This window comes from Dama dama, chromosome 5 (assembly GCF_033118175.1).
Source record: "Dama dama isolate Ldn47 chromosome 5, ASM3311817v1, whole genome shotgun sequence".
Taxonomy (NCBI): domain Eukaryota; kingdom Metazoa; phylum Chordata; class Mammalia; order Artiodactyla; family Cervidae; genus Dama; species Dama dama.
The window spans coordinates 84,619,797-84,643,572 of record NC_083685.1 but is presented as its reverse complement, the minus strand read 5'-3'; the positions used below and the strand labels follow the sequence as shown (position 1 = coordinate 84,643,572).

General features: G+C 44.5%; 2 protein-coding genes across 2 annotated transcripts; both read left to right on the top strand.

Annotated features, from left to right (window-relative positions):
* Nucleotides 1-4,813: 4,813 nt before the first annotated feature.
* Nucleotides 4,814-6,538, top strand: LOC133055886 (C-C motif chemokine 4). The gene is made up of 3 exons (XM_061140974.1): nucleotides 4,814-5,122; nucleotides 5,624-5,738; nucleotides 6,135-6,538. The coding sequence occupies exons 1-3, from the start codon at nucleotides 5,047-5,049 to the stop codon at nucleotides 6,220-6,222; spliced, it is 279 nt and encodes a 92-aa protein (XP_060996957.1). The 5' UTR covers nucleotides 4,814-5,046; the 3' UTR covers nucleotides 6,223-6,538.
* Nucleotides 6,539-19,317: 12,779 nt separating this feature from the next.
* Nucleotides 19,318-21,261, top strand: LOC133055885 (WAP four-disulfide core domain protein 18-like). Its single transcript, XM_061140973.1, has 3 exons — nucleotides 19,318-19,474; nucleotides 20,027-20,175; nucleotides 21,003-21,261. The coding sequence occupies exons 1-3, from the start codon at nucleotides 19,390-19,392 to the stop codon at nucleotides 21,048-21,050; spliced, it is 282 nt and encodes a 93-aa protein (XP_060996956.1). The 5' UTR covers nucleotides 19,318-19,389; the 3' UTR covers nucleotides 21,051-21,261.
* The last annotated feature ends 2,515 nt before the right edge of the window (nucleotides 21,262-23,776 follow it).

The window sequence follows — 23,776 nt, the reverse complement described above, 5'->3', positions numbered from 1 at the left end:
ATATAATAAAATACAAAACCATGTACAGAATGCTGGATAATTTTTGTTTTCTTATTTATGCCTTCCAATATTTTCTAAATTTTGTACAGTAACCATGTATATTCCCTGAAAGAGAAAAGCAAACTGACATAAATTTTTGAAAAATCAGGCATCATCTTTTTTGAAAGCCTTTAGCATGTATACCCAATGCCTGTCACATAGTTGGTCCCCAACAAAGTTTTACTAAATCATTTTATTCTATTTCTGGATGTGCCCCGTGACCAGCCTAGAAAGAACTTGAAACAGGTGTAAAAGTGTTGTCTGAAGGAAGAAAGATGCTTCTGAAGGAATACTGAAAGTTTTCTTCGTGAACCCACCAAATAAACTCCTCTCAGGAAGTTGACATCCCCTGAAGTCACTGCCGTCCACCTCTGACAGCTGAACAGCAGGCTGCGGATGGCTGTGAAGGCACTTTTCCACTTTAAGAAGAGGCACTGATGGACAGCTTCAACCAGCTCACTATTCTGTGGACTCCACCCTGAACCCTGCACTTCGGATAATTGTGTCCCTACTTTTTCAATCTACAATCCCATTTCTGCTCCCATTCCCACCAAGGAGTTTGGCTACCATGTTGGCCAGACCAAAGGATTCACCTCTTCTTGGTTTATGATCTTGGCGGAACAACCACATATCCTCGCTCAGCTTGGCTTTGCAGTCTCAACATTCACTCACAAGGAATTCTCTAGTTCTGGGCACTCTGCCTTCTTAGCGGCTAGTGCTCTTGGTCTTGGCACCCAGCGATCTCCCCTACACTCGCATCTCAGACCTCCCCTTTAACAAAAGCAGAGAATGTCGGGATTGACCACCTCTGCTTCCGGTTCCTCAGCAGGAAGGAGCTTTTGTAATCTCTCCTGAGAGTCTGGTACCTACAGAGACTTACCACGTGTGATCTCAGAAGGTCACACCTGTCAAAGAAGTTTGGTCATCTCTGGACCACGAGTTATAAGAAACTGAGTCTTGAGATATATCCTATGTAACCGAATCAAGTTTTGTTTTGTTTTGTTTTGTGTTGTTTTACTTCTCTAGGTCTTGCTTCCTAATCTGAGGCATGGAAAAATAGATTGGACTCAGATAAAATCACAGACATGGATGTGCTGAGGGAAATCAAAAGTGTTGAGGGAAATCAACACTAAAAGTACTAGGGTTTTTGTAAGGTCATGTGATGGCTGTGGTCAGAGGTCTTGCTTTCAGCCTCGGGAAGCTGGGAGGACAAAGTGACGAAACAGTTGTGAAAGTTCCCAGGATGGAGTTTCGAGCGCAGTGGCAGCGTAGGGAAGCGGTGGGGGGTGTGGGAAGGGAAACCTCTTATCAGCACGAGTGAGGGGGAAGTGGAGAGTTTCCCTGCTCGGGAGTGAGGGGGCGGCTCACAGGATGCCCTGTGGTCCAATCTATTGGACCGTGGTTGCCTCACTGTCACTTCTGACATGCCTGAACTGGGAAGAGCCGAGTCCTGGAATAGTATCCTTCACCATAAACCCACTGGGCGTGTGGGTTGAAGGAGGGGGAGCAGGACAGTTACTATTCCATCAAAACATTCTGAATAGGGGCTGCCCTGGTGGCTGAGTGCTAAAGAATCCACCTGCCAGTGCAGGAGACTTGGGTTTGATCCCTGATCCTGGACCCACGTGCCGCGGAGAAACTGCGCCTGTGCGCCTCAACTACCGAGCCTGTGCTCTAGAACTACTGAAACCTGTGAGCCCTAGAGCCTGTGCTCTGCGAGAAACCGCTGCAATGAGAAGCCCACGCACCGCAACTAGAAGTAAAAAGCCCTCCCGGCAGTGAAGACCCAGCACAGTCAAAAATAAATAAATAAAATTAGAAAACAAAACAGCAAACCCCAGAAGCATTCTGGATAAAGTGTCAAATGCCCAGTTCACTTGTACTTCATTTGACTACTTTGAATTCACATCCTGAGTCCATGTTACCCATCACACCCCCTCAAATTAAAACAGTTAGAGCTGCCTCTGGGCACTTATTAACCAAGTGTTTATTGACCACCTGTTGTATACGCAGAGAAAAGCAGAACACAATTTCTGCCTCAAGGCGCTCCCTTTCTAGGGGAGGAGACAATCGAGTAGACAGACATATAGATGAAGCAATGGAGGTGCACAGAGGGAGATACAGAATTCAGTTGCAAGAGAGGTCAGGGAAGGTTCTCTAGAGGAGAAGAGCAATTTTTTGTGTGCATACAAAAGGCATTTGTTACCATTCTCTATTGATTATTGGGCTTCCCTTGTGGCTCAGCTGGTAAAGAATCTGCCTGCAATGTGGGAGACCTGGGTTTGATCCCTGGGTTGGGAAGATCCCCTGGAGAAAGGAAAGGCTACCCACTGCAGTATTCTGGCCTGGAGAATTCCATGGACTGTAGAGTCGATTATTACTTAGAAAAGACCTCAATGTATAAATCTTGGAGGCTACTAATTTAGCTAAACATATTGACACAAGCCTTTGTATTCTCCATGTGAAATTTCCGTGGTGTGAGCGCAGTATTATTGTTAAGACCTTCACGAATAAAAACATTTTACCTGCATTAGCCAAAGATCAAATCAAGGCTAGGAGGCAAAAATCAACAGTCAAATCCTTTGTGTGGCTAATCACCTATTCTTATCATTCTTCTTATGCATCTTCATAAGCCTTCCATGGCTTAAACACTAGCACTCCCCACTCATTTAGACTGAGGTCTCCATGTCAAGTACTCTTCCTTAGTGCACAGTGGATTTAGCCTTGACTTGGAATGATTCATTTACACCCAAGGGATAGTCTTCTCCATACTTTGGACTCTCTGACATTTTGTTTTTACCTCTGACATGAGATGTACCATATTCTATCTTAAGAGATAGTTATTTCCATCACTGTCATCATCACCTCTTTACTAAGAACTCTTTGAGGGCAGGGGTGGGGCTTCATTCAGCTCTGTCTGCCCTGACAAAGAGCAGGTGACTTGGGGTGAATGGAAATGCCACAGATCACAAAATCTGTGTAGATTCCAGGTGCTATCAGACACATCTTCCTGCTCTTGAAGCAAAAAAGATGTGCGCAGATGAAACTCCATCAACCAGGAGAGACCTTGAGAGTTACTTGCATAGATATCAGGGATCATAGACTGTTAGACCTGGGGATGGCAGTCTTGGTGAAGATCAGAAGATTTGAATCAATACTCACAGGAAGAAAAGGGTGAGGACAGAAAGGTTAAAGGAAAGAAGTACAGGCTGGGTGCCTGTGTAGGTGGTGGGGATAGGGAGCGGGGAGAGTGATGAAGTAGGATGACGTTGAACTGTATTTAGTGATCCTGAGAGTCTCCAAGATGTTCTGACTCCTTCTCTTCCACATTGCTACAGTTCCCAGGAGGCCTGGCTCCCTCTTTTCACTTTTCATTGTTTTTCAAAACAGAGGGAGGCAGGTGGCAATGTGGAAGAGGGGGTGAGCAGGGGGTCAGAGGTGACTGAGATAGAGGTGGATAGTGGTCTTCATCCCATGACTCTAACTTTCCCAATTCATGCACTACTGTATTCCTGGCCTTTGGAAACTTCACATAGTCACCTTCAGGCCCACAGCAGCTGTTGCACCAGGCAGGGCTTTACACGAATACAAGGAATTGGACAACTGTGGAACACCCACACGATCAGAGTATATACTTTATCTGTAACATAGATGAATTCATTGCCAAGTATATCCAATTCCTTTTTTATAGTGGAGGAATATTCTTTTAAAAAACTTTTTATGTATTTAAAAAATATTTAAATAGGTCTTAGTTGCGGCATGCGAACTCTTAGTTGCAGCATGTGGGATCTAGTTTCCTGACCGGGAATTGAACCCAGGCCCCCTGCATTAGGAGCGTGGAGTCTTAGCCACTTGGACCACCAGGGAAGTCCCAATAATGGAGGAATTTTCTTTATCTGGGTGTCCTCCTAAATTCTTGGTTCCTTCTAAATTCTTTCTCCTTTTCTGTTATTGGCCTGAGGGAGCACAGGAAAGCTTGATTTCTTTTGCATTCCATTCTTGTTCTAGGACAGATGACCCACACTCTTTTCCTGCATTCAACCCTGGGTCTTTGTGTGGGCATAGCCCCGAGGTGGCCAGCAGTTTCTGTCTCTTTGTGGTCACCTTCTAGATGTGTCCTGGAGGTGGCAGGGTGGAAAGAAAATAGATTTTTAGGGTCAGATGAATCATGGCACTACCACTGAAAAGCTGTGCGGCCTTGAGATTATCAGCGGTTTCTGTTCTGCTTTCTGATCCTCATTGCCTGGGGAATCATCACACCCCTGCTCAGGGTTATGGTGGATGTTATATGGTTATAGATGTCTTGTGTGTATAGGGCAGCTTGCCCAGTGCCTGGCACATAGTAAATGTTTACTATGCGGAAGCTATACTTCTGTTGCAGCCTTCTGCACATTCAAAGCCAGACTCTTTCTTTATGCCCAAGGAAATATACAGGGGGCTAAAATCACTCAGCCCAGCCGAAGGAGGCCCTGCAATGGGACATGCAATCCTGGCTTCCTCTTCCTTCTTGGGGCCAGGCCTGTGGCCACCCTGGAAGAACTGACATGAAGCCTGTAGCTTCTGGAGGTGCTAACCACTGAGAGCAGGATGGTTCTCATCTACAAGCCCCTGCTAGCAGGTGTGAAGGTTCCATCTTTCCTCTTGGGTTTGCAATTCTGCCCCCAAGTCTCAGTCACTGTCTCTGGTGTACCACTTCCCTCTAGGGTTCAACCCACTTTTTTCCTCCCCCACCTCCCTCCGCTTTCCTCCGTGATGACACCACTGAGGAAGAGAAAGCTGTACAGAGCTCCTCACTGTCAGCTAGCTTTAGTTTCCCTCTCAGCACCATGACATCATCTGTACCCTGGAAATTCCGCTCGCCCTCCAATGCCCTCACCTCTGTCCCAGGCCTCAGAGTTCCTATAAAGAGGGGTTCCCAGCTCAAGATCAGCACAGGACACAGAAGGGTTCTGAAGCTTCTGGGTGCTGCAGTCCAAGCTCTGGGCGAATTTCTCCTCTGCCAAGACCATGAAGCTCTGCGTGACTGTCCTGTCCCTCCTCGTGCTCATGGCTGCCTTCTGTTCTCCTGCGCTCTCAGCACCAAGTAAGTCCACCCTTCCCGTGGCCCCCGAGTCAGGATGTAGAGAGAACTGACTTTTCTAGTTGGTGCTGGTCCAACAGTAGCATTCGGGGAAGGGGCTAAAAGGAGCCAGGGAGATCTCTAAGTAGCCTGCTGTTAAATGCAGAGCCTAGTAAACACTGAGTAATATTCAAGTTCCTGTTTTCATAAGAAAGAGCAACTCATAGGCTGGCTTAAGCAAGTCCCTGTCTCTCTGAGTGCCTTAGTTTCCCCATCTGTAAAATGAAAGGAGTTAAAGACGTGTGAACTGAGACCCAATCCAGCCTCAACCTTGTAGAATTCTTTCATCTCTAGGATCCTCTGTTCAGAATAAGACTCCTACTCTGAGTGGGTGGGCTTGAATAGAAGGGACCGTGTTGGGGGATCTGATAGATCTACAGGAATGTCCCTTGAATATCTATGACTAGAAGCTAAAATGAAGAGCTCCTTGTAGAACTTCAGTCTCACCTCAGCCTTTCTTTCCAGTGGGCTCGGACCCTCCCACGGCCTGCTGCTTTACTTATACCCTGCGGAAGATCCCTCGCAACTTTGTGATTGACTACTATGAGACCAGCAGCCTCTGCTCCCAGCCAGCCGTGGTGTGAGTATCAAACCCGGGCTTTTCAGGGAGACAAGGGTGAGGGCAGGATTAAAGAAGGGGATCTATTTGGGGTGGAGGGGCGATTAAGCAGTAAATAAAAAAGATGACAGGAGATGCGAGCTGTTTCTTTAAAGCATGCTTAGAAAACACTTGGAAAAGTCACTGATGAGGACAGCTGGAACTGAATGAGGAGGTTGCATCCACATTGATTGCAAAACTCATGGGTTCCTAATCTGGGCAACCCAAGAAGCCAGAGCTAAACCCCAGGGAGGAAGTTACAAGGAATCAGGTTCCAGCAGCCCCCACTAGGCTGTGCAACATGAGCTAAGGATGGGGAGATACCCAACACAGGCAAGGTCACAAGGGATTCTCACCTGTCCACTCTTGGTTCCACAGATTCCAGACCAAAAAGGGCAGGCAGGTCTGCGCCAACCCCAGTGAGCCCTGGGTCCAGGAGTACATGGATGACCTTGAATTGAACTGAGCTGCTCTGAGCCCTGGGGCAGGTGTTCTGCAGGAAAGGTCACCTGAACCCGACGCTTTTCCGCGAGATGCACCTTCTCCATGCTCACAACTCCCTTCAGTAGTCCCTGTTCCTTCTCTTAATTTAATTTTTTTTTATTCTGTGCTGTGTTATTACTATTCTTACTATTGTTTCCCATTATTTATGTTTGTTTTACCAAAGGACACATGTCCCCCGTGGGGATGGTCTGCCATCACTGTTCCTCTGCTATTGTGAAAACATGGATAATATAACTGATTTCAAGTGTTTTTGTAATAAAACTTTTTTTTTAAATGTAGACCGTTTCTTTGTGCTTTAATTTGATTTGTAGTAAATCTAATTTACTACAACTGCCTGGTATGAATAGGGACAAACTACAATTTCCAAACACAGTAAGAATGAACAATTACTGAGGATGGAATATGGGGTAAAATGTCTAAAGATACAAACTTCACTTAGTACTTTTAGCAAGGAGGATTTTAACACCCTTATGAAGTAGGGACTATTATTCTCCATTTTACCGATGGGGGCATAGAGGCTCAAAGGTGAGGTGACTTGTTAAGGCTGGCAGGTCTGCTCGGGGAGCACCGTGAAAGGATGACTCAAAAAGATATCTGTGCTGCTGTGAAACATCTTGCAGGGAAGTTGTAAATAGGAACAGCAGCACAATATAGAGAGAAGATGAAGTAGTTCAGAGTCAGAAAAATGGGCCTCCATTCCTCACTATTATTACATTACGAAAGTCATCTTGTTGAAGCAGAAATTGCTAGACAGTATAGGACTCTAAGACCTCAGTTCCTTTTATTTTTTAATTTCAGTTTTTTTCTTCTCAAGTAAGCATCTCACTTCTTTAACATAAAGCTAAACTCTTTGTACCAGTTTCTAGGCATTCAGAGGAAGGCCTCCCTGGTCTGGAGGGTTATAAAACATTCAGACCCAGGACAAGACAATCATTAACTGCTTATCCAGTTTATCAAGGGAAAAAACCTCCAGGTGGACCATTAACTTGTAAACATACTTCTGGTCCCTAAAGAATGGTCTGGGGTCTTGGAAAAGGGTCATGGGATGGCAATGTGTGGGAGGACTGAGAAACTGGGAGCCAAAAGAAAACCACAAAAATGACAAACTGGACACTCCAACTCTGAAACTGATCGGTCAGAAATTACACACATCTTGCCCCAAGCCAACCAAAAATGAACAGATCAATTCTAATAAAGATATCAACGGCTGTTATTCCCACTTTCTGGGGGCTCTTCACACCCTCTCTCAGTGTCTATGCTGAGAGTTTTGTATCTCTATCTTCTAAAATAAACTTTGCCTGTGTGAATGTTCACGAATTTGTGAAGTTCAGTTTTCAGCTCCGCAAACAAGTACTCAGTTTCCTGTTTCATTGTCTTATTGGGCCTCAGTTTTCACACCTGTAAGATGGGAGTGATATTATTTACTTTGAAGGGTTGTTATGAGATGATGTGCAAAGTGCTCATTAGAGGGCCTGGCACCTGGAAGATCCTCTCTTTCCCTCTCTGAGTCTCAGATTTTTCACTTAAAGAGGGCCATAATGTCTATCCTCCCAGGGTTATCAGGCAGATTAAATTAGTGGATCTAGAGCCAAAGCAAACACAAACTGTTGTCATGAGGACAAAAGAATAAATGTCGGATTTAGTTCTGGAGTGTGGTGGGAATGATCCAAGGCCATGTCTCCTTGACAGTCCTTCAATCAAGCACTCCCATGACATGAGTCAGAGAGATCATGGGCTGAAATAGAATTATATGTCCAATTAAGTCTTGATCCACAGGCTGGGAGGGAGCTCTCAGACCATCTGGTCCAGCCCTGTCATATTATGGAAACTGAGGACTAGGAAATGAGAAGTGACTTGTCAAGGCCACCCAGAAAGTGTCAAGGCCAGTGCCAAGTCCCAGGTTAGTTCCCTTTTCTGTGCTCCTTGATGGGCCACTGTGGTCCCCAAAAGAACAGCTCATTGTATAAGTAGGGTAAAGAGGGGGCTACCTCAAAACTGCTTGTGTTCTTTCTTACTGAACTATGGTGGATTTATAGTACTGTGTTTCAGGTGTACGGCAAAGTGATTCAGATTATACATACATATACACATATGTATATATATAGTTTGTTATATATATATATATAATTTCTCTTTTCCATTATAGGTTATTACAAGATAATGCATATAATTTCCTGTCTTATATAGTAAATCCTTGTTGTTTAGCTATTTCATATATAGTAGTGTATATCTGTTAATTCCATACTCCTAATTTATCCCTCCTCTCTCTCCCCTCGCCTTTTGGTAAGCATAAGTTTGTTTTCTGTGTCTGTGAGTCTGTTTCTGTTTTATAAATAAGTTCATTTGTATTATTGTTTTTTTTTTAGATTCCACATATATGTGATCACATAGAGTATTTGTCTTTTTCCATCTGACTTCACTTAGTGTGATAATCTCTAGGTCTATCCACGTTGTTGCAAATGGCAATATTTCATTCTTTTTTATGGCTGAGTAGTATTCTATTGTATATATGTATCACATCTTCTTTATCCATTCTACTGTTGATGGACATTTAGGTTGCTCCCATGTCTTGGCTATTGTAAATAGCCACAGTGGGCTGAATAATGTCCCCCGAGATGTTCACGTCCTAATCTGCAGAACCTGTAAATAGTGTTGCTGTGAACCCTGAGGTGCATGTATCTTTTCAAATTAAGCTTTTCATCTTTTCCAGATATACACCCAGGAGTGGGGTTGCTGGGTCATATGGCAATTCTATTTTTAGTTTTTTGAGAAACCTGCGTACTGTTTTACATAGTGTCTGCCCTGATTTACATTCCCACTAACCGTGTAAGAGGGTCCACTTTTCTCCACATCCTCTCCGGCATTTATTATTTGTAGACTTTGTGATGATGGTCATTCTGACCAGTCTGAGGGGATACCTCATTGCGGTTTTGATTTGCATTTCTTGTTTGAGCATTCTTAGTGTGATGGAAAAGCAGAACTGAGACTATGTATCTCTCTGAGGCCAACAGACACAATTCCCTGCCTTGCCCTGTCCTCAGTCACTCCCATCATCCCAGAGTTCCTGTAGAAACCTCCTTCGGATTCCGCAGGGACTGAGAGAAGATGTTGGGGGCTGAATTGATCCCAAACGGTGTGAGAAGAGGCTAGAAGCCAAGAACCTGACTGGTCTTGCCTTCTACTTTTGATCTTCCTACATCTGAGCTGTCCGATATGTAACCACAAGCTGCAAGTGACTATTTAAATGTCAATTAAATGTAATTTCAATGAAAAGAAAATTAAAGTTCTGGACTTTCCTATGGTAGAGTGGATGGGAGTATGCCTGCCAATGCACACAGTGTGGTTTGAGTTCTGGTCCAGGAGGATTCCCCATGCCATGGAGCAACTAGGCCAGAGAGACACAACTACTGAAGTCTGCATGCATAGAGCCCATGCTCTGCCACAAGAGAAGCCACTGCAACGAGAAGCCCGCACATCACAACTGGAGAGTAGCCGCCACTCGTTGCAACTAGAGAAAGCCCTCGCTCGGCAATGACAACCCAGCACAACCAAAAATAAAGATAATGAATAAAGTTCAGTGCCTCAGTTACACTTGTCACTTTCTTAAACATTAATTACTTACTTTAGTTTTGACTGTTCTGGGTCTTCATTGCTGGTGTAGACGTTCTCTAGTTGCGGTGGGTGGGGGTTACTCTGCAGTGATGGTATGAGGGCTTCTGACTGTGGTGACTTCTCTTGCTGTGGACCTTGGGTTCTAAGGAGCGCAGTTGCGGCTTATGAGCCCAGCTGCTGCATAGCATGTGAAATCCTCTCAGACTAGGAATCGAACCCATGTCCCCTGCGTTGACAGGTGAATTCTTAACCACTGGACCACCAGGAAGTCTGCACTAGTCACATTTCAAGGGCTCGCCAGCACTTGAGCCATGTGCCTTATGGCTGCTATGTCCAATGGTACAGATATAGAACATTTCCTTCATCATAGAAATTTCCATTGGACAGATATTCTCAGGGCCTCAAGAGAATGAAAGGAGAAGTTGGGGGTGGCCTGGAAGGAAAGGACATGGTCTTTGGCAAAAGATACACAACACTAGTCTGAGGTAAGGGGTTGGGAGAGAGAATCCATGATCCCCAAGCCCAACACAAGGTCTAGATCACTGTGGTGGGCTGAATAATGGTCCCTGGGATGTTCACATCCTAATCCCAGAACCTGTGAATATTGCCTCATATGGCAAAAAGGACTTCGTAGATGTGATCAAGTTAAAAATCTTGAGATGAGGAGATTATCCTGGGTTATTTGTCTGGACTTTAAATATAGTCTTATGTGTCCTTATAAGAGGGACAGAAGATCTGACCACAGAAGAGAAGACAACATGAAAACAAAAGCAAGATACCATGCTGCTGGCTTTGAAGATGGAGGAAGAGACCATGAGCCAAGGACTACAAAAAGAATGCAATTCTAGAAGCTGGAAAAGGTAAGAAAAAGGTTTCTCTCCTAAAACTTCCAAAAGGAGCACAGACCCTTTGATTTCAGCTTAGTTAATCAGATTGTGGACTTCTGACTTCCAGAAGTTTAAGAGAATAACTGTGTGTTGTTTTAGGACACTGAATGTGTGTGATTTGTTACAGCAGCAGTAGGAGGCTAATACAATCACCAATGTCAGAGTAATTCATTATGACCCCACCCCCACCCCAGCTCAGTGTGGAAGGGAATGGAACATTCTAGAAAGAAGCAATGGTTTTCCCAGTAGTCATGTACAGATGTGAGAGTTGGACCATAAAGAAGACAGAGCACCGAAGAATTGATGCTTTTGAACTGTGGCACTGGAGAAGACTCTTGAGAGTCCCTTGGACTGCAAGGAGATCAAACCAGTCTATCCTAAAGGAAATCAATCCTGAATATTCACTGGAATGACTGATGCTGAAGTTGAAGCTCCAATACTTTGGTCACCTGATGTGAAGATCCATCTCACTGGAAAAGACCCTGATGCTGGGAACGATTGAGGGCAAGAGAAGAAGGGGGCAGCAGAGGATGAGATGGTAGGATGGCATCATTGACTCAATGGACATGAGTCTGAGCAAACTCTGGGAGATAGTGAGGACAGGGAAGCCTGGTGTGCTACAGCCCATGGGGTCGCAAAGAGTCAGACACAACAGAGCAATTGAACAACAAACTTCAAGTTTGTTTGAAGTTTGAAGACTGAAAGTGAGACAAACTTCCCCACAGGAGAAACCCAGGGTAAAGTGGACACATTCTAGGGTGAAGAACTATAATGAGGTGAGGCATCTAAAAAAAGAAGTGCTGCTTCAGCAGCTCAGTATGAGGGCCAAAGCTCCACCAATGATTCCACACCCATCACATGAAGAGGAGTCTTGATTCTTCTCCAGACTCCGCGGGGGCCTCTGGGTGTCTTGCATTCCTAACTGGGAGGAATCCACCCTCTCCTTTGTCTAATGAAGCCCATTAGAGCTTTGTCTAATGAGCCCATTCATCACTGTTTCATTATTAGAGAGAAGGCAGGGTTAGGGCCAGGATCCAGATTTCCTCCCTCACCCTGGAGCCCTTTCCCCACACCTCCCTGCCCCTGAGCAAGTTGGAAGGGAGGAGACTCCACTCCACTGAGGCCAGATCAGCAGGGAAGACGGCAGGAAGCCTTTACACCCTCATGAAGAAATGCTTTACCAGGGAATTACAGATGAGAGCACAGACTTCTTGTGCTGGGGCAATATGGGGCTTCACCTGTTGGGCAATATCAGACTTGGATTTCCGCCCCCCGCCCCCCCCCCCCCCCCCCCTTTTCATACAACTTCCTTTTCTCATCCAGAGGCCAGGGAGCTTGTATCTGCTTTCCAGACTGTCTCGTGGAGGTGTCTCTGGGTTTCTGGGTAGGGGCCAGAACAGATGAGACAGGATGGGGGTTGGGAGCCACTGGATGCCTAGCCTGTGTTTTCTGCTTTCCTGCAGTGCCTGCCCCCTCTCACCCCCGTCTCCCTCTCTAGATGGCAGGAAGGCTGTTACCTCCTGTTCTTATTTAGGCAAATTTTGGGTCCCCTCACTACCTCACCCCAGTCCCCAGAATCTTCCATGTTCTCATGACAGGCATTTTCCTCCTAGGAGGCCAGGAGCTGAGCTAGCAGGCACCAAGGATATGACTTGAACTGTGGAGGGTGAAAGAAACCACAGCTCTTCCTGATGACAGAGCCAGCAGCCACAGGGCTGTTCTGAGTTTGCATAGTCACCCTTTGCATATTCACCCTTCACAGACCCAGGAGTCCCGTCACAGCGTTTCAGGTCCGGTCCGGGACTCTGCCCCATTTGACACAGCCTAAGCACCTCTGAGCCCAGCAGGCTTCTTGGAAAGGCTGGCAGCCTTCCTGGGTTTTTCCTTCACCCTGCCAACTCTATCTACAGTCCATCATCTTCCCGTGCAGGGATGAGACCCTATTAAGGCCATTCTCAGATGTCTAATTTTTCAGCTCACATCTTTCCTTTATTCTCTCACTAGTGTGTATCTTATTTTTCTCTGCCAATATGTAGGAGGAAAGCTAGCTCTTAAATCATGAATTTTAAAAACACATCTATCATTTATGCTATCAACCCTATGTCAGGTTTCTTTCAGGGCTGGGCCTTATTCCCATCCTCCCACCTCCACCCAAATCCTATTTTCCCACCAAAGCCCACATCTTGAAATAGGAAGCCTGTGCTTTCAGAACTAATGAGTCCAGTCTGAAGGAAAATCCCCTGAGGAATTCAGCTGACTTGCTTCTCTAAGCTGTGTCCACCCTCCCCCCAAGGCCAGGGAGTCTAGTTTATAAGTGACTGCTTGCAACACAGGGAAATGGGTATGAGAATAAGGAAGTAGGGGAGGGAGGGAAGGCACCTTGCAAATTCCTCCAAATATTATCTATTCCACACTTAAAGTTATGCAGAAAGGCAGCAGGCCCACAGGTGTTGAGAAGATGTCTTTGGTCAGATCTGTGCCATCTGACTTTTTAAATTTCATCATCTCTGACCTAACAAGGTCTCATGCTCTGTTACACAATGCCTTGGTGTTCATTCTTGGCTCTTCATGAAACAGGATAAAGATGACAAAGATATAAAATGAACAAGATCTGGGGCTGGGGGGCTGAACGTGCAGTTGGGTGTTTAAAGGATTTGGCAGCGTTGGGAAATGACTCTCTGGAATATGAAATTGCAGGAAAAATAGAATTCCAGAAAATTCAGGAGACTGAACACAGAAGCTGCTGCAGTCTCAAGGTCTCTTGTGTCATCCTGAAAAAAAAGAAAAATGAAATACAACTTTGATAGCTGCAAGTACAACAGGTGGATTTGTTGCCGGAAAGGCAGATCCCTTTCAGGGCCTGACATTGGGCTCTTGTCTAACACTCAGAAATGAACTATCTAAGGAGACACCTGCTGACAAAGCAAGAGATTTTTGGGCAGAGAGCAGCAGGGTAGGGGACCCAGGAGAATTTCTCTGCCACGTGGCTCGAAGTCTCAGATTTTACCGTAATTGCGTTAGTTTCTGGGTTGTCACTGGCCAATCACTCTGACTCAAGGTCCTTAGTGGCACGCATATCACTCAGCCATGATGGATTGCAGTGAGGATTCTGGGAGGTTGGCAGGACATTTGCACTGACATCTCCTCCCTCCCTTTACCGTTCTTAAATGCTTCTGTTTGGTAGTGACTTGTTAGTTCCACATTCTCATCAGGATCTCCTGTTTAAGATAACTCATGCAGAATGGATACAAGTATATGACTGGCTGAGTCCCTCTGCTGTTCGCCTGAAACTATCACAACATTGTTAATTGGCTCTAGCCCAGTACAAAATAAAAAGTTAAAACAAAAAAAGATAACTTATGTAAGTGGTTACTGTCGTGCCTGGCCAGGACAGTGGTTTCGGTCAGTGGTTCCCCAAACATATTTTATAGACTGAGAGTAACTGAACCAAAACTTGGGTGGCTCCCTTGCATGTAGTAAAGCCAATCTACAAACACCAGGTTACAGGGAAGGAAAGTGCAGTGTTTAACGTGAGGAGCCATACAAGGACGGGACAACAAGTGCTCAAAAAGCCTGAACTCCCCGATGGATATCAGCAAAGCCTTTTAAAAGGCAAGGTGAGGAGGGGAGTCCCAGGGGTGGGATTGTGATCAGCTCGTGCACAATTTATTGGTTAATGGTGAGGGTGTACAGAGGTTAATATGATCAACCCTTAGGCTCCCATAGGGCTGGGGACTATGTGCTCATGGTGATTAACTAGTTAATTTATTCCCATTGGTGGTGATTTTAGCATATGTAGAGCAACTCAGGAAATGTGCGTCAGATACTATTATCTGGGTAGTTTGGAGCGGAGCTGGGGCTTCCTAGATGGCGCAGTGGTATAGAATCCACCTGCCAATGCAGGAGACAGGTTTGATCCCTGGGTTGGGGAGACCCCCAGGAGAAGGAAAGGGCAACCAACTCCAGTATTCTTGCCTGGAAAACCCCATGGACAGAGGAGCCTGGTGGGCTACAGTCCATGGGGTCGCAAAGAGTCGGACATGACTGAGCACTCACTCACTTGGAGAGGAGCCAAAGCAGAGGATATGGGAGAAGGGTTTGTCTAGGGAAGCCCCCACGGGGTCCTGGCTCAGACACAGGAGGACATCTAGGAATTCCCAAGGTTTCCGCTCAGTCTTCTCCTTTAATTGTTCATTTGTGTCTTAGGAATGCTGCAGACACCTGGTCTTTTCAAATGATAATATGTCATGAGAACTTAGCAAATCCCCAAATTTGTGACTGTCACTTGAGTATTAGAAATGCACTTTTTATAGGAACATCATTTTGTTTTGTTTTTCACAAAGAAATCAAGATTTTAATCAGGTAGGTAAAGTGCTCCTCATTTTCAGGTTCGTGAACAGCATCTGGGGAGGTTTTCTGGACCCTCGGAGTTTCCACAGCAGTGAGTCTGGGGTGGGTTTGAAGTGTTCGCAAGGCATCACTTCTTTGAGTCTCATTTCTTCACCTAGGACATGGAGATTATCGGTGGAAGCAACCTCACAGGCTTGTGAGTCTTCAGTGAGATGATGTGTATAAAGTATAAACCCAGGACCTGCCAATCATGTGCTTATAAAGGTCAAGTATTGTTATAATTCTTGGACAAAGTCCCTCCTTCATAACCTTGCAACATCTGTTATTACAAAGAGTAGTCAACAAGACGTTATAGACCATGATTTATCCTTTGCTTCATACTGGGAACTTGAAGTGCTAGAGTAGCAAGCAAATTATATTGTGTTATATAATTTCTGCCAATAAAGTTCCTTTACTGTCGTGAGAATTCTTTGCCTCATATTCCCAATTTGGATATATCCCCAGGGGAGTATGGGACTACACAGCTTGAAAGAGTCCATTAAAAATTTAAGGGAAGCGGGATAAATTAGGAGTTTGCTAATTACTACTATATAGAAAATAGATAAACAACAAAGACCTACTGTATAGCACAGGGAACTACATTTCATATCTTGTAATAATCTATAATGGAAAAGCATTTGAAAAGAACAGATATGTATGTATATGTATAATGGCTTGCCTGATGGCTTAGTGGTAAAGAACCCACCTGCAAATGCAGGAGGTGTGGGTTCAATCCCTGGGTCAGGAAGATCTCTGGAGAAAGAAATGGCAACCCACTCCTGTATTCTTGCTTGGGAAATCCTAAGGACAGAGGAGCCTGACGGGCTACAATCCATGGTGTCACAAAGAATTGGACAGCACCTAGTGACTAAAACAACAACAGCAATGTATAACTGAATCACTTTGCTGTGATTCAGCAAACTAATGCAACATTATAAACCACCTGTACTTAAGCCTTCCCTGAGAGCTCAGCTGGTAAAGAATCCACCTACAATGCAGGACACCTGGGTTTGATTCCTGGGTTGGGAAGATCCCCTGGAGAAGGGAAAGGCTACCCACTCCGGTATCCTGACCTGGAGAATTCCATGGACTATATAGTTCACAGGGTCGCAAAGAGTCAGACATGACTGAGTGACTTTCAGCTTCACGTAAAGAAAAGTATAAATAGAACTTCCCTGGTGGCTCAATGGTAAAGAATCCACGAGATATGGGTTCAAAACCTGATCTGGGAGGATCCCACATGCCTCAGAGCAACTATCCATGGGCCACAACCATGGAGCCTGAGCTCTAGAGACCATGGGCTGCAGCTACTGAAGTCCATCACCTAGAGCCCAAGCTCTGCAACAAGAGAGTAGTCCCCACTCTCTGCAACTAGAGAAAAGCCTGAGTAGCAATGAAGATCTAGAAGAGCCAAAAATGAATAGTAAATTACAAGTAGATAAATAAAATCTGAAAAACTTTAACTTGCAGAAGAAAGACTGCAAATGTACTGGATCAGTGTGACAAATTCACGTCTCCTTCGCTGTGGGAGGAAGTGTAAATGGTATAGTCTTTTTTTCCCCTTTCAGTTGTATTGAGATATAATTGACATACGGCACTGTGTACATTTAAAGTAAAACAATGATTTAACTTACATCCGTTGTGAGATGATTATCACCAGAAGTCTAGTGGACATCCGTCATCTCCAGAGATACAATAGTAAAGGAGTAGAAAAAAATATTTTCCCTTCTGATAAGAACTCTTTAAGATTTACTCTCTTAACAACTTTTGTTTGTAAAGTGTAGCACTGTTAATTATTTTTACCATGTTGTTTGGTCTCTAAGTCATGTCCAACTCTTTGCGATCCCGTGGACTGCAATACACCAGGCCTCCCTGTCCCTCACCAACTCCTGGAATTCACCCAAGTTCATGCCCATTGAATCGGTGATGCCAACCAACCTTCTCATCCTCTGCCGCCCTCTTCTCCTTTTGCCTTCAGTCTTTCCCAGCATCATGTTGTATATTATTATGTATCCCTAATACTTACTTAAAACTGAAAGTTTATACCTTTAACTACCTTTATCTAATACTCCCAACACCTTGCCTCTGGTAGCCACAAATCTGAACACTTTTTCAATGAATTTGTTTGTTTTTGAAATATAAGTGACCTATAATACTATGTTAGTTCCTGGGACACAAGACAGTGATTCAATATTTCTATATGCTTCAAAATGACATCAGGAAAAGTCTAGTTGTCACCTGTCACCATACAAAAACAATTGTGTAATTATTGACTATATTCTCCACACTGTATATTTCATATCTGCAAAGAAACCTAGGTGCCCATCAATAGTGGAATAAAGTGTGAGATATACATACATGTGTATTACTGAACCATAAGTTGCATAGTCTCTTTGGAGGACAATTTGGCGGATATCTTGTATCTTTTCAGTAGATGGCTCCTTTGCATCCTCTGTATTTTCATGTTTAGGCATCTATTCTGGGGAAATACTGATATATAATTATGTATATAATTATATGTATACATGTGTGATATATAATTGAGTGTGTGTATATATATATATATATAAGCATTGCAAAGTGTATGATACATATCCACAAGAAATTGTCTGATGACAAAAACCCCAAACCTGATAAATGTCTTAACAATTGAAGTTTGGCCAAATAAATTATAAACCATTCATAAAATGGAATTTTAGATAGTAGCTATTATTTCTTTTTAAAAAAGAAGATACTAACCTGGAAATCTCTCTAAGACACCACATTAACTGAATAAAGCAAAATAATACATATAACTTCATTTCTACAAAAAAAAGTATGTGTTTATATATACACTTATAAATATATGTAAAAGCATAGGAAAAGAGCTTTGAAAAATACAAAGCAAACTGGTAATACTGATTACTTCTTGGAAGGTTACTCAGGATATATCTGTATTGTTGGAATTATTTACCACAATCATGTGTTTGTGTGAAAATGAACTTTGCCATTATGTTAACTCAGTGATAATCATTGTATCTTGGTCACTTTTGGGGAGATATTCAGGAATCCTTTCCTCTCCAGCAGTGCTGCTCCAGAGAACGCTCCTACAAGCTCTTTAGAGCTGTCCAGCCCTTGCCCCACGATCAAGGCCACAACATGTAGCAGCCTGGGGTCCAGCCAGCCATCATGGGTTTGGATCTAGGCTTCCCCTTTGCTATGGTCTGTGCTGCGTGGGGCCATTGATCCCCACCCTGGACTGACCTTTTTCTCTGGGGACCCTGGTCCCTCCTTCAGACTAAGGAGTCATTCCTGAGTGCTTGTGCCCTTTGAACCTGCAGAGATTCTGAGATGCTAATGTGAGCTCACTGCCTGAGATGGACAGGCTGAGCCCCGTCTTGGCTGACTTAGTCTTTCTCTGCCCAGGCCTCCCCACAGGAGGTCTTAAGATGCTTGTCTGAGCTCTGACCACCAAGGACAAAGCAGACTTTCTCTTCACTCCCACTGTCATTGGGGGTTTATCTGCATACGCCTCTCTCAGAGATTTTGTAATTGGGATGGGAAAGTGGGCTAGGCTCCTTATACAAGCCCCTGAGGACCCTTTCGTGTCTTTCTCCTATAGTTCTGCTCATGTAGGGCATCCACACAACCTTCTCTCCAGAAACTTCTTGGTATGAAGCAGGGTAGCCTCAGAGACCACCAGACACCAAGATCGACCATGCCTCTCAACTCCCAAGGGCCCTGCCCAGCTTGTGGTCTTAAATATCCATCGCCTTAGATGAGTGACTTACTATCACTGTGGTCCCACCCTCAGCCATGGGGGCAGCTCCAAAGCACACGTTCGTCATCCTTGTGTAACTGGAGCTGCAGGAGACCCCAGATGGGCCCTGACAAACAACACCTAGCTTAAGCTCTTACTCTGATAATATAATTTACACGGAGAAAATTCTTTTATTTGGCTATGGTTCCTAGAGGCACGAGGGAAATCAGGGCCAAAAAGTAACGGAGCAATGAATGAAGAGCTAAAACATGTTCCTGAGATTTCCAGTTTAATATTCGCTTCTCCTGGAACCAGTTGCTTAGTCTGAGAAACCAGTTGTGAAATAAAACAAGGAAATTAGAATATCCTAGGACACTCCCTTGAGAGCTTATATTTTAATCCTCTTCCTGCTCTACTGCCTCCCACCCCACCCTCCTTTCTGGTGACAGTGAGAGTATAAATTTTAGCTGGGCTCTGTCCCTGCACCACACCAAAGGCCAACATGAAGACAGTCACCGTCTTTTTTCTGCTGGCTTTTGTCGTCATGGGGCTGGAGGTGGCCTGGGCTCAGAAGTCTCCTGGCAAAGGTGAGGGTGCTGAGGGGACCCTAGCAGACAGCAGAGAAGGCTCAGAGCCCAGTGTTAAATGTGGGAATGGTTTGACCTGGAAGCAACGGTGTCCCCTCATGCATTTCCTTTGATCTAAATGAGAGTTCACCCTGCATTTCCCATGGTCCTTGTCAGATTGGGTTGGGTCTGATTGGAAGTCATGGGTCAAGTGTAGGGTTCTCTCTATTAGGACCTTTGCTCAGCGGTGGAACTCCACAGGGAGCTATGGGACAAACACACGTGAATGGGCAGATGGAGATCTCTGTGAGCACAGACTTCTCTAAGATCTTCTTATCAGGCGGGAAAAAGAGGGTTATGACTGGGAAGGTTTCTTGTCCTCTGAGACTGTGCAGACTTTGGAGCAGGGAGAACTTTCTGCTAAGGCCAGACCATGGGCTGAAGAGCGAGAGTGAAGAAGTCAAGGCTGAGGGAGGAGTCTTGCCGGCGATGAGGGCTTCAGGGCTCCAGCAGCCACTCTCAAGCCTGTCTTGGTGACCATTCCAGACTGCACAAAGCCTTCCTGTGTTTCAGGACGACAGAGACCTGGATTCTGCCCAGAGTTGCCCAAAGGTACTATCGGAACTTGTGTCGAATTGTGCTCAGGAGATGATTCCTGTCCCAAAGGAATGAAATGCTGCAGTCATGGGTGTGGTCATTCCTGCACAACTCCTGTCTTCCGAGTGAGTACAAGTCAACCATGCACTGGTCAAAGATGCACATGACTCCCCAGGGCACTTTGCTGGTGCAGAGGGCTGCTCACATGTCCGCTGCATGTGAGAGTCTGGAAGATTCCGGGAGAAAGGGGCTAGAAACATGGCAAAAGGACAGCTGGTTGCATTATCTGAGGTCTTCTCTTAGAAGAGGAGCCCTATCCCAAGACAGCCCTGATGGGTTCAGTTGAGAAAAGTATCTGTGACCCTAGATGCACAGGTCACTCTTTACCAGGAGTTTCTCACTTTCCTTCTCCTCCCTCACCAAAGGGGCTTAACGCTTCCTGGAAAATGGGTCATCCTGGGAGAAGGAAGAAAGGGAAAGGAACCCCAAGTACCTTCTGTGTCAGGGACACATTGTCCTGGAATTGAAGTAAAAAGACAAGAACAGCATGGTTCAGGAGACAGATCTCGTTAAATAACTGCAACCGTTTGAGGAGTGCCCCAAAGAGAGTTCGCCTGAGATCTGTGGGATCAAAGAGAGGAGTTTATTGACTTTGCCTGGGAGGAGAGAGATTGGGAAAGTTGCCAGAGAGTAGAGAATGTCCAGGGAGAGCATAAAGGATGCATGAAGTCAGCAGGAGGAAGGCAGGGCAGCTGAGAGAGTGGGAGGAGTGTCGACCTGCCCCAGTGGAGAAGAGAAAGTGATGGTGGGGGAAAGGTTGTAACATCTCAGAGGTTGGTGGAGGGTAATCCATGCCAGAGCCCGGAGAGGAATGAGCTTCCGGCTGAAGAGTTTGGTAAACTGCTGGATGTGTCTAAGCACAATTAATGTCATGATCAAATTTGTATTTTAGAAGGGTGGCTCTGGTGGCCGCGGGAAAGTTGGGCAGAAGGTTAACTGAGCATGCCTGGAGACCAGCCCCAGAAGATTTCTCATGAATCTATGGATTTGGTGCTTGGCATAACTACAAGACTTTCACATCCATTCCCGACTCTTTTCTATGCCTGGAATTGTAGCCCTGGAAGATGAAGATCTCAAATGGTGGGATGACTGCTTTCTAAAGAGCCTGTGTGGAAAATAAACTATATCTGGAGCATAAATGGGCTGTGTCCTTCTTTCCATGTAGGCATTCTGGTGGCCCCTCCGTGGCTTAACAGGACCACATGTGTATACTGCAGTGGGCCCATGAATACAGGACACTCAGGATACAAACAGACTAGAAGCAAGTACCCCCCCCCGCCCCCGGCCCCCAACCCCCCATTTAGTTTCATTCCTCCAGAGGAGCCTGGTGAGCTACAGTCCACAGGGTTGCAATGAGTTAGACATGACTGAGCAACAAACACTTTCATTTTATCTCTATGTGCCTAGACAGGGCAGAAGGTCTGAGAATATTTTTTCAAGTGTTCTGTGAATATGATTTTGGTCAAGCATAAAAAATAAATAACTATGACTATGTAGCACATAGCAGGCCTGTTAGAGCAGACTTTATTAGAGCAAGACTTGGAAGGGACAGTGCGGGGAAACCCTATTCTAAGGCAAGGCACCAACATCTATCAGGACTTGATGCCTAATTCTGGGAGAGTAAGCCTGATCCTTGGCATGTGGAACTTGGGCTGACATAAGTTGGGAAATGCCAGCTCTTGGCTTGGAGTGATTTGGAGTCAGGACACAGTTATGAAAAAGGCTTTGTGGATGAAGCTTTGGATTCAGACTTTCCCTGAGGAAGAGGATAAAACTTGGCCTCCCAAAGATTTTGGCAAAAATGATAGTCTGGACTGTCTGCTTACAAGCTTTCTCTCTTCCAGCTCTCTGTTCACCTCTTCCGCTGAGATCCCCCTACTTTGCCTGCTGAGTGTGCTCTTCTGTATCTGTATGTCCCTATTACCAACACTGCTCTTGCTTCCCATATAGCGCGTCTTAGAACCCCAATGCCGCATGGCCTCATCAGCCCGTGCATCGGAATGAGGGCATATTAGCCATAAAATCATCTTTCAGTGGCTGGCCATTCCCATTTCAAAGGATTCCATGCTCTTGTCTCGCTTGGTCATTTACAGGGGTTCATGACCATACCACTAAAATGTTCTCAAACATTTATCTGCCATACTGAATGAACTTCCCCTGAAAAAATATTTTGAAGATGGCATCCTATAACTTCCACTTAGGTTTCTCCCTTCCAGGTAGTCCAGATGTCCCTAGAAAGTTTTTTGCTTTTTAGTAAACTTCTCGTTTTCTCACCTGCATTTACTTCTTTTTCGGCAGGGGCTGGGGGTGTGTGTTCTGTGGCATGTGAGATCTTAGTTTCCCTACTACGGATTGAGCTCATTCCCCCTGCACTGTAGGCACGAAGTCTTAACCTTGGGACCACCAGGAAAGTCCCTCACCTGCTTTTAAACTGCCTTTATATTTAAGAGAAACTGTTTCTCCCTCTGGAGATTGGCAAGGCCCAGATACTTCCTTCCTGCTCCCTGAAAAATAGGGCTTGGAATTATATTGCTTCTCTCTGATGATGTGGATCTATAGGGAATGGCACTGTGACTTAGGGATAGTCAAAAACAGTTCACAGCAGCAGAGGTGCCAACAGATTGTGGCTGTGAGCTGAACTTGGCTACATCCTCTGCTACTTGCCTCATACTGTTTCTTAATCCGTTCCTAAGCCTGATTCACCAGTCTTTCCTGTCTTTCCTATGAGCTGTGTAATAACAAAATTCCTGTTGTCTCAACTTAATCAGAATTGACTTATTTTGTCTGTATCTAAAAGGGCTTAACGTGGGTGGAAACTGGTGTCAGGAGTGGATACAGGGCAACTATGCTCAGGGAAATGGCAGGAATCTGGGTTTCATGCATTGATCTAGTTAGAATCCAAAGGCAATGAAAATGTTGTTAGTAAACTAGGAAGGAAATCTGGCATTCAATGGTGAAACAGTTAATAACCTCCTAGGTTAAATATTTCTAGGCATTTTATTCTTTTGGATGCTATCGTAGATGAAATTGTTTGCTTAGTTTCTTTTATGGATTTTTCATTGCTGATGAATTGCTTTGTGTACTGACCTGAACTTCATTGAATTTATTTTTTGCCTTTTGTAGAATTTTTGTAAATTGTTTGTGATTTTCTGTGTATAGAATCATGTCATCTTCAAATAGAGGTACTTTTACTTCTTTTTTTCCCCAACTTTCATGCCTTTTATTTCTTTTTCTTGCATGACTTCTGTGGCTAGAAGCTCCAGTTGAAGAGCAACAGTGAAAGCAGGAACCGTTATCTTTTTCCTGGTCTTAGAAGGAAAGCTTTTAGTCTTTTACTATTGAATATGATGTTAGCTGTGAATTTTTCATGAATTCCATCTATTGTGTTGAGAAAACTCACTTCTATTCCTAATTTTCTTAGTATTTTTATCATTAAAGGATGTTAGATTTTGTCAAATCCTTTTTGTGCATCAGTTTAGATGATGATGTGTTTTTTCTTCCTTTATTCTACTAATGTGGTGCATTATATTTATTGATTTTCACCACCAATGCCTTCTTAAGATAAATCCTACTAGATCATAATCCTTTTGCTATGCTATTGAAATAACTTGGCTAGTATTTTTTTTGAGGATTTTTGCATTTATTTTTATAAGGGATATTGGCCTT

What these genes read in the sequence shown, in the direction of transcription:
- LOC133055886 (XM_061140974.1), top strand. Translation starts at nt 5,047, where the DNA reads ATGAAGCTCTGCGTGACTGTCCTGTCCCTCCTCGTGCTCATGGCTGCC. An exon ending in TCCTGCGCTCTCAGCACCAA is followed by an intron (nt 5,123 to 5,623) that starts GTAAGTCCACCC and finishes CTTTCTTTCCAG; the next exon opens with TGGGCTCGGACCCTCCCACG. An exon ending in TGCTCCCAGCCAGCCGTGGT is followed by an intron (nt 5,739 to 6,134) that starts GTGAGTATCAAA and finishes TTGGTTCCACAG; the next exon opens with ATTCCAGACCAAAAAGGGCA.
- LOC133055885 (XM_061140973.1), top strand. Translation starts at nt 19,390, where the DNA reads ATGAAGACAGTCACCGTCTTTTTTCTGCTGGCTTTTGTCGTCATGGGG. An exon ending in TCAGAAGTCTCCTGGCAAAG is followed by an intron (nt 19,475 to 20,026) that starts GTGAGGGTGCTG and finishes CCTGTGTTTCAG; the next exon opens with GACGACAGAGACCTGGATTC. An exon ending in GCACAACTCCTGTCTTCCGA is followed by an intron (nt 20,176 to 21,002) that starts GTGAGTACAAGT and finishes TTTGTATTTTAG; the next exon opens with AAGGGTGGCTCTGGTGGCCG.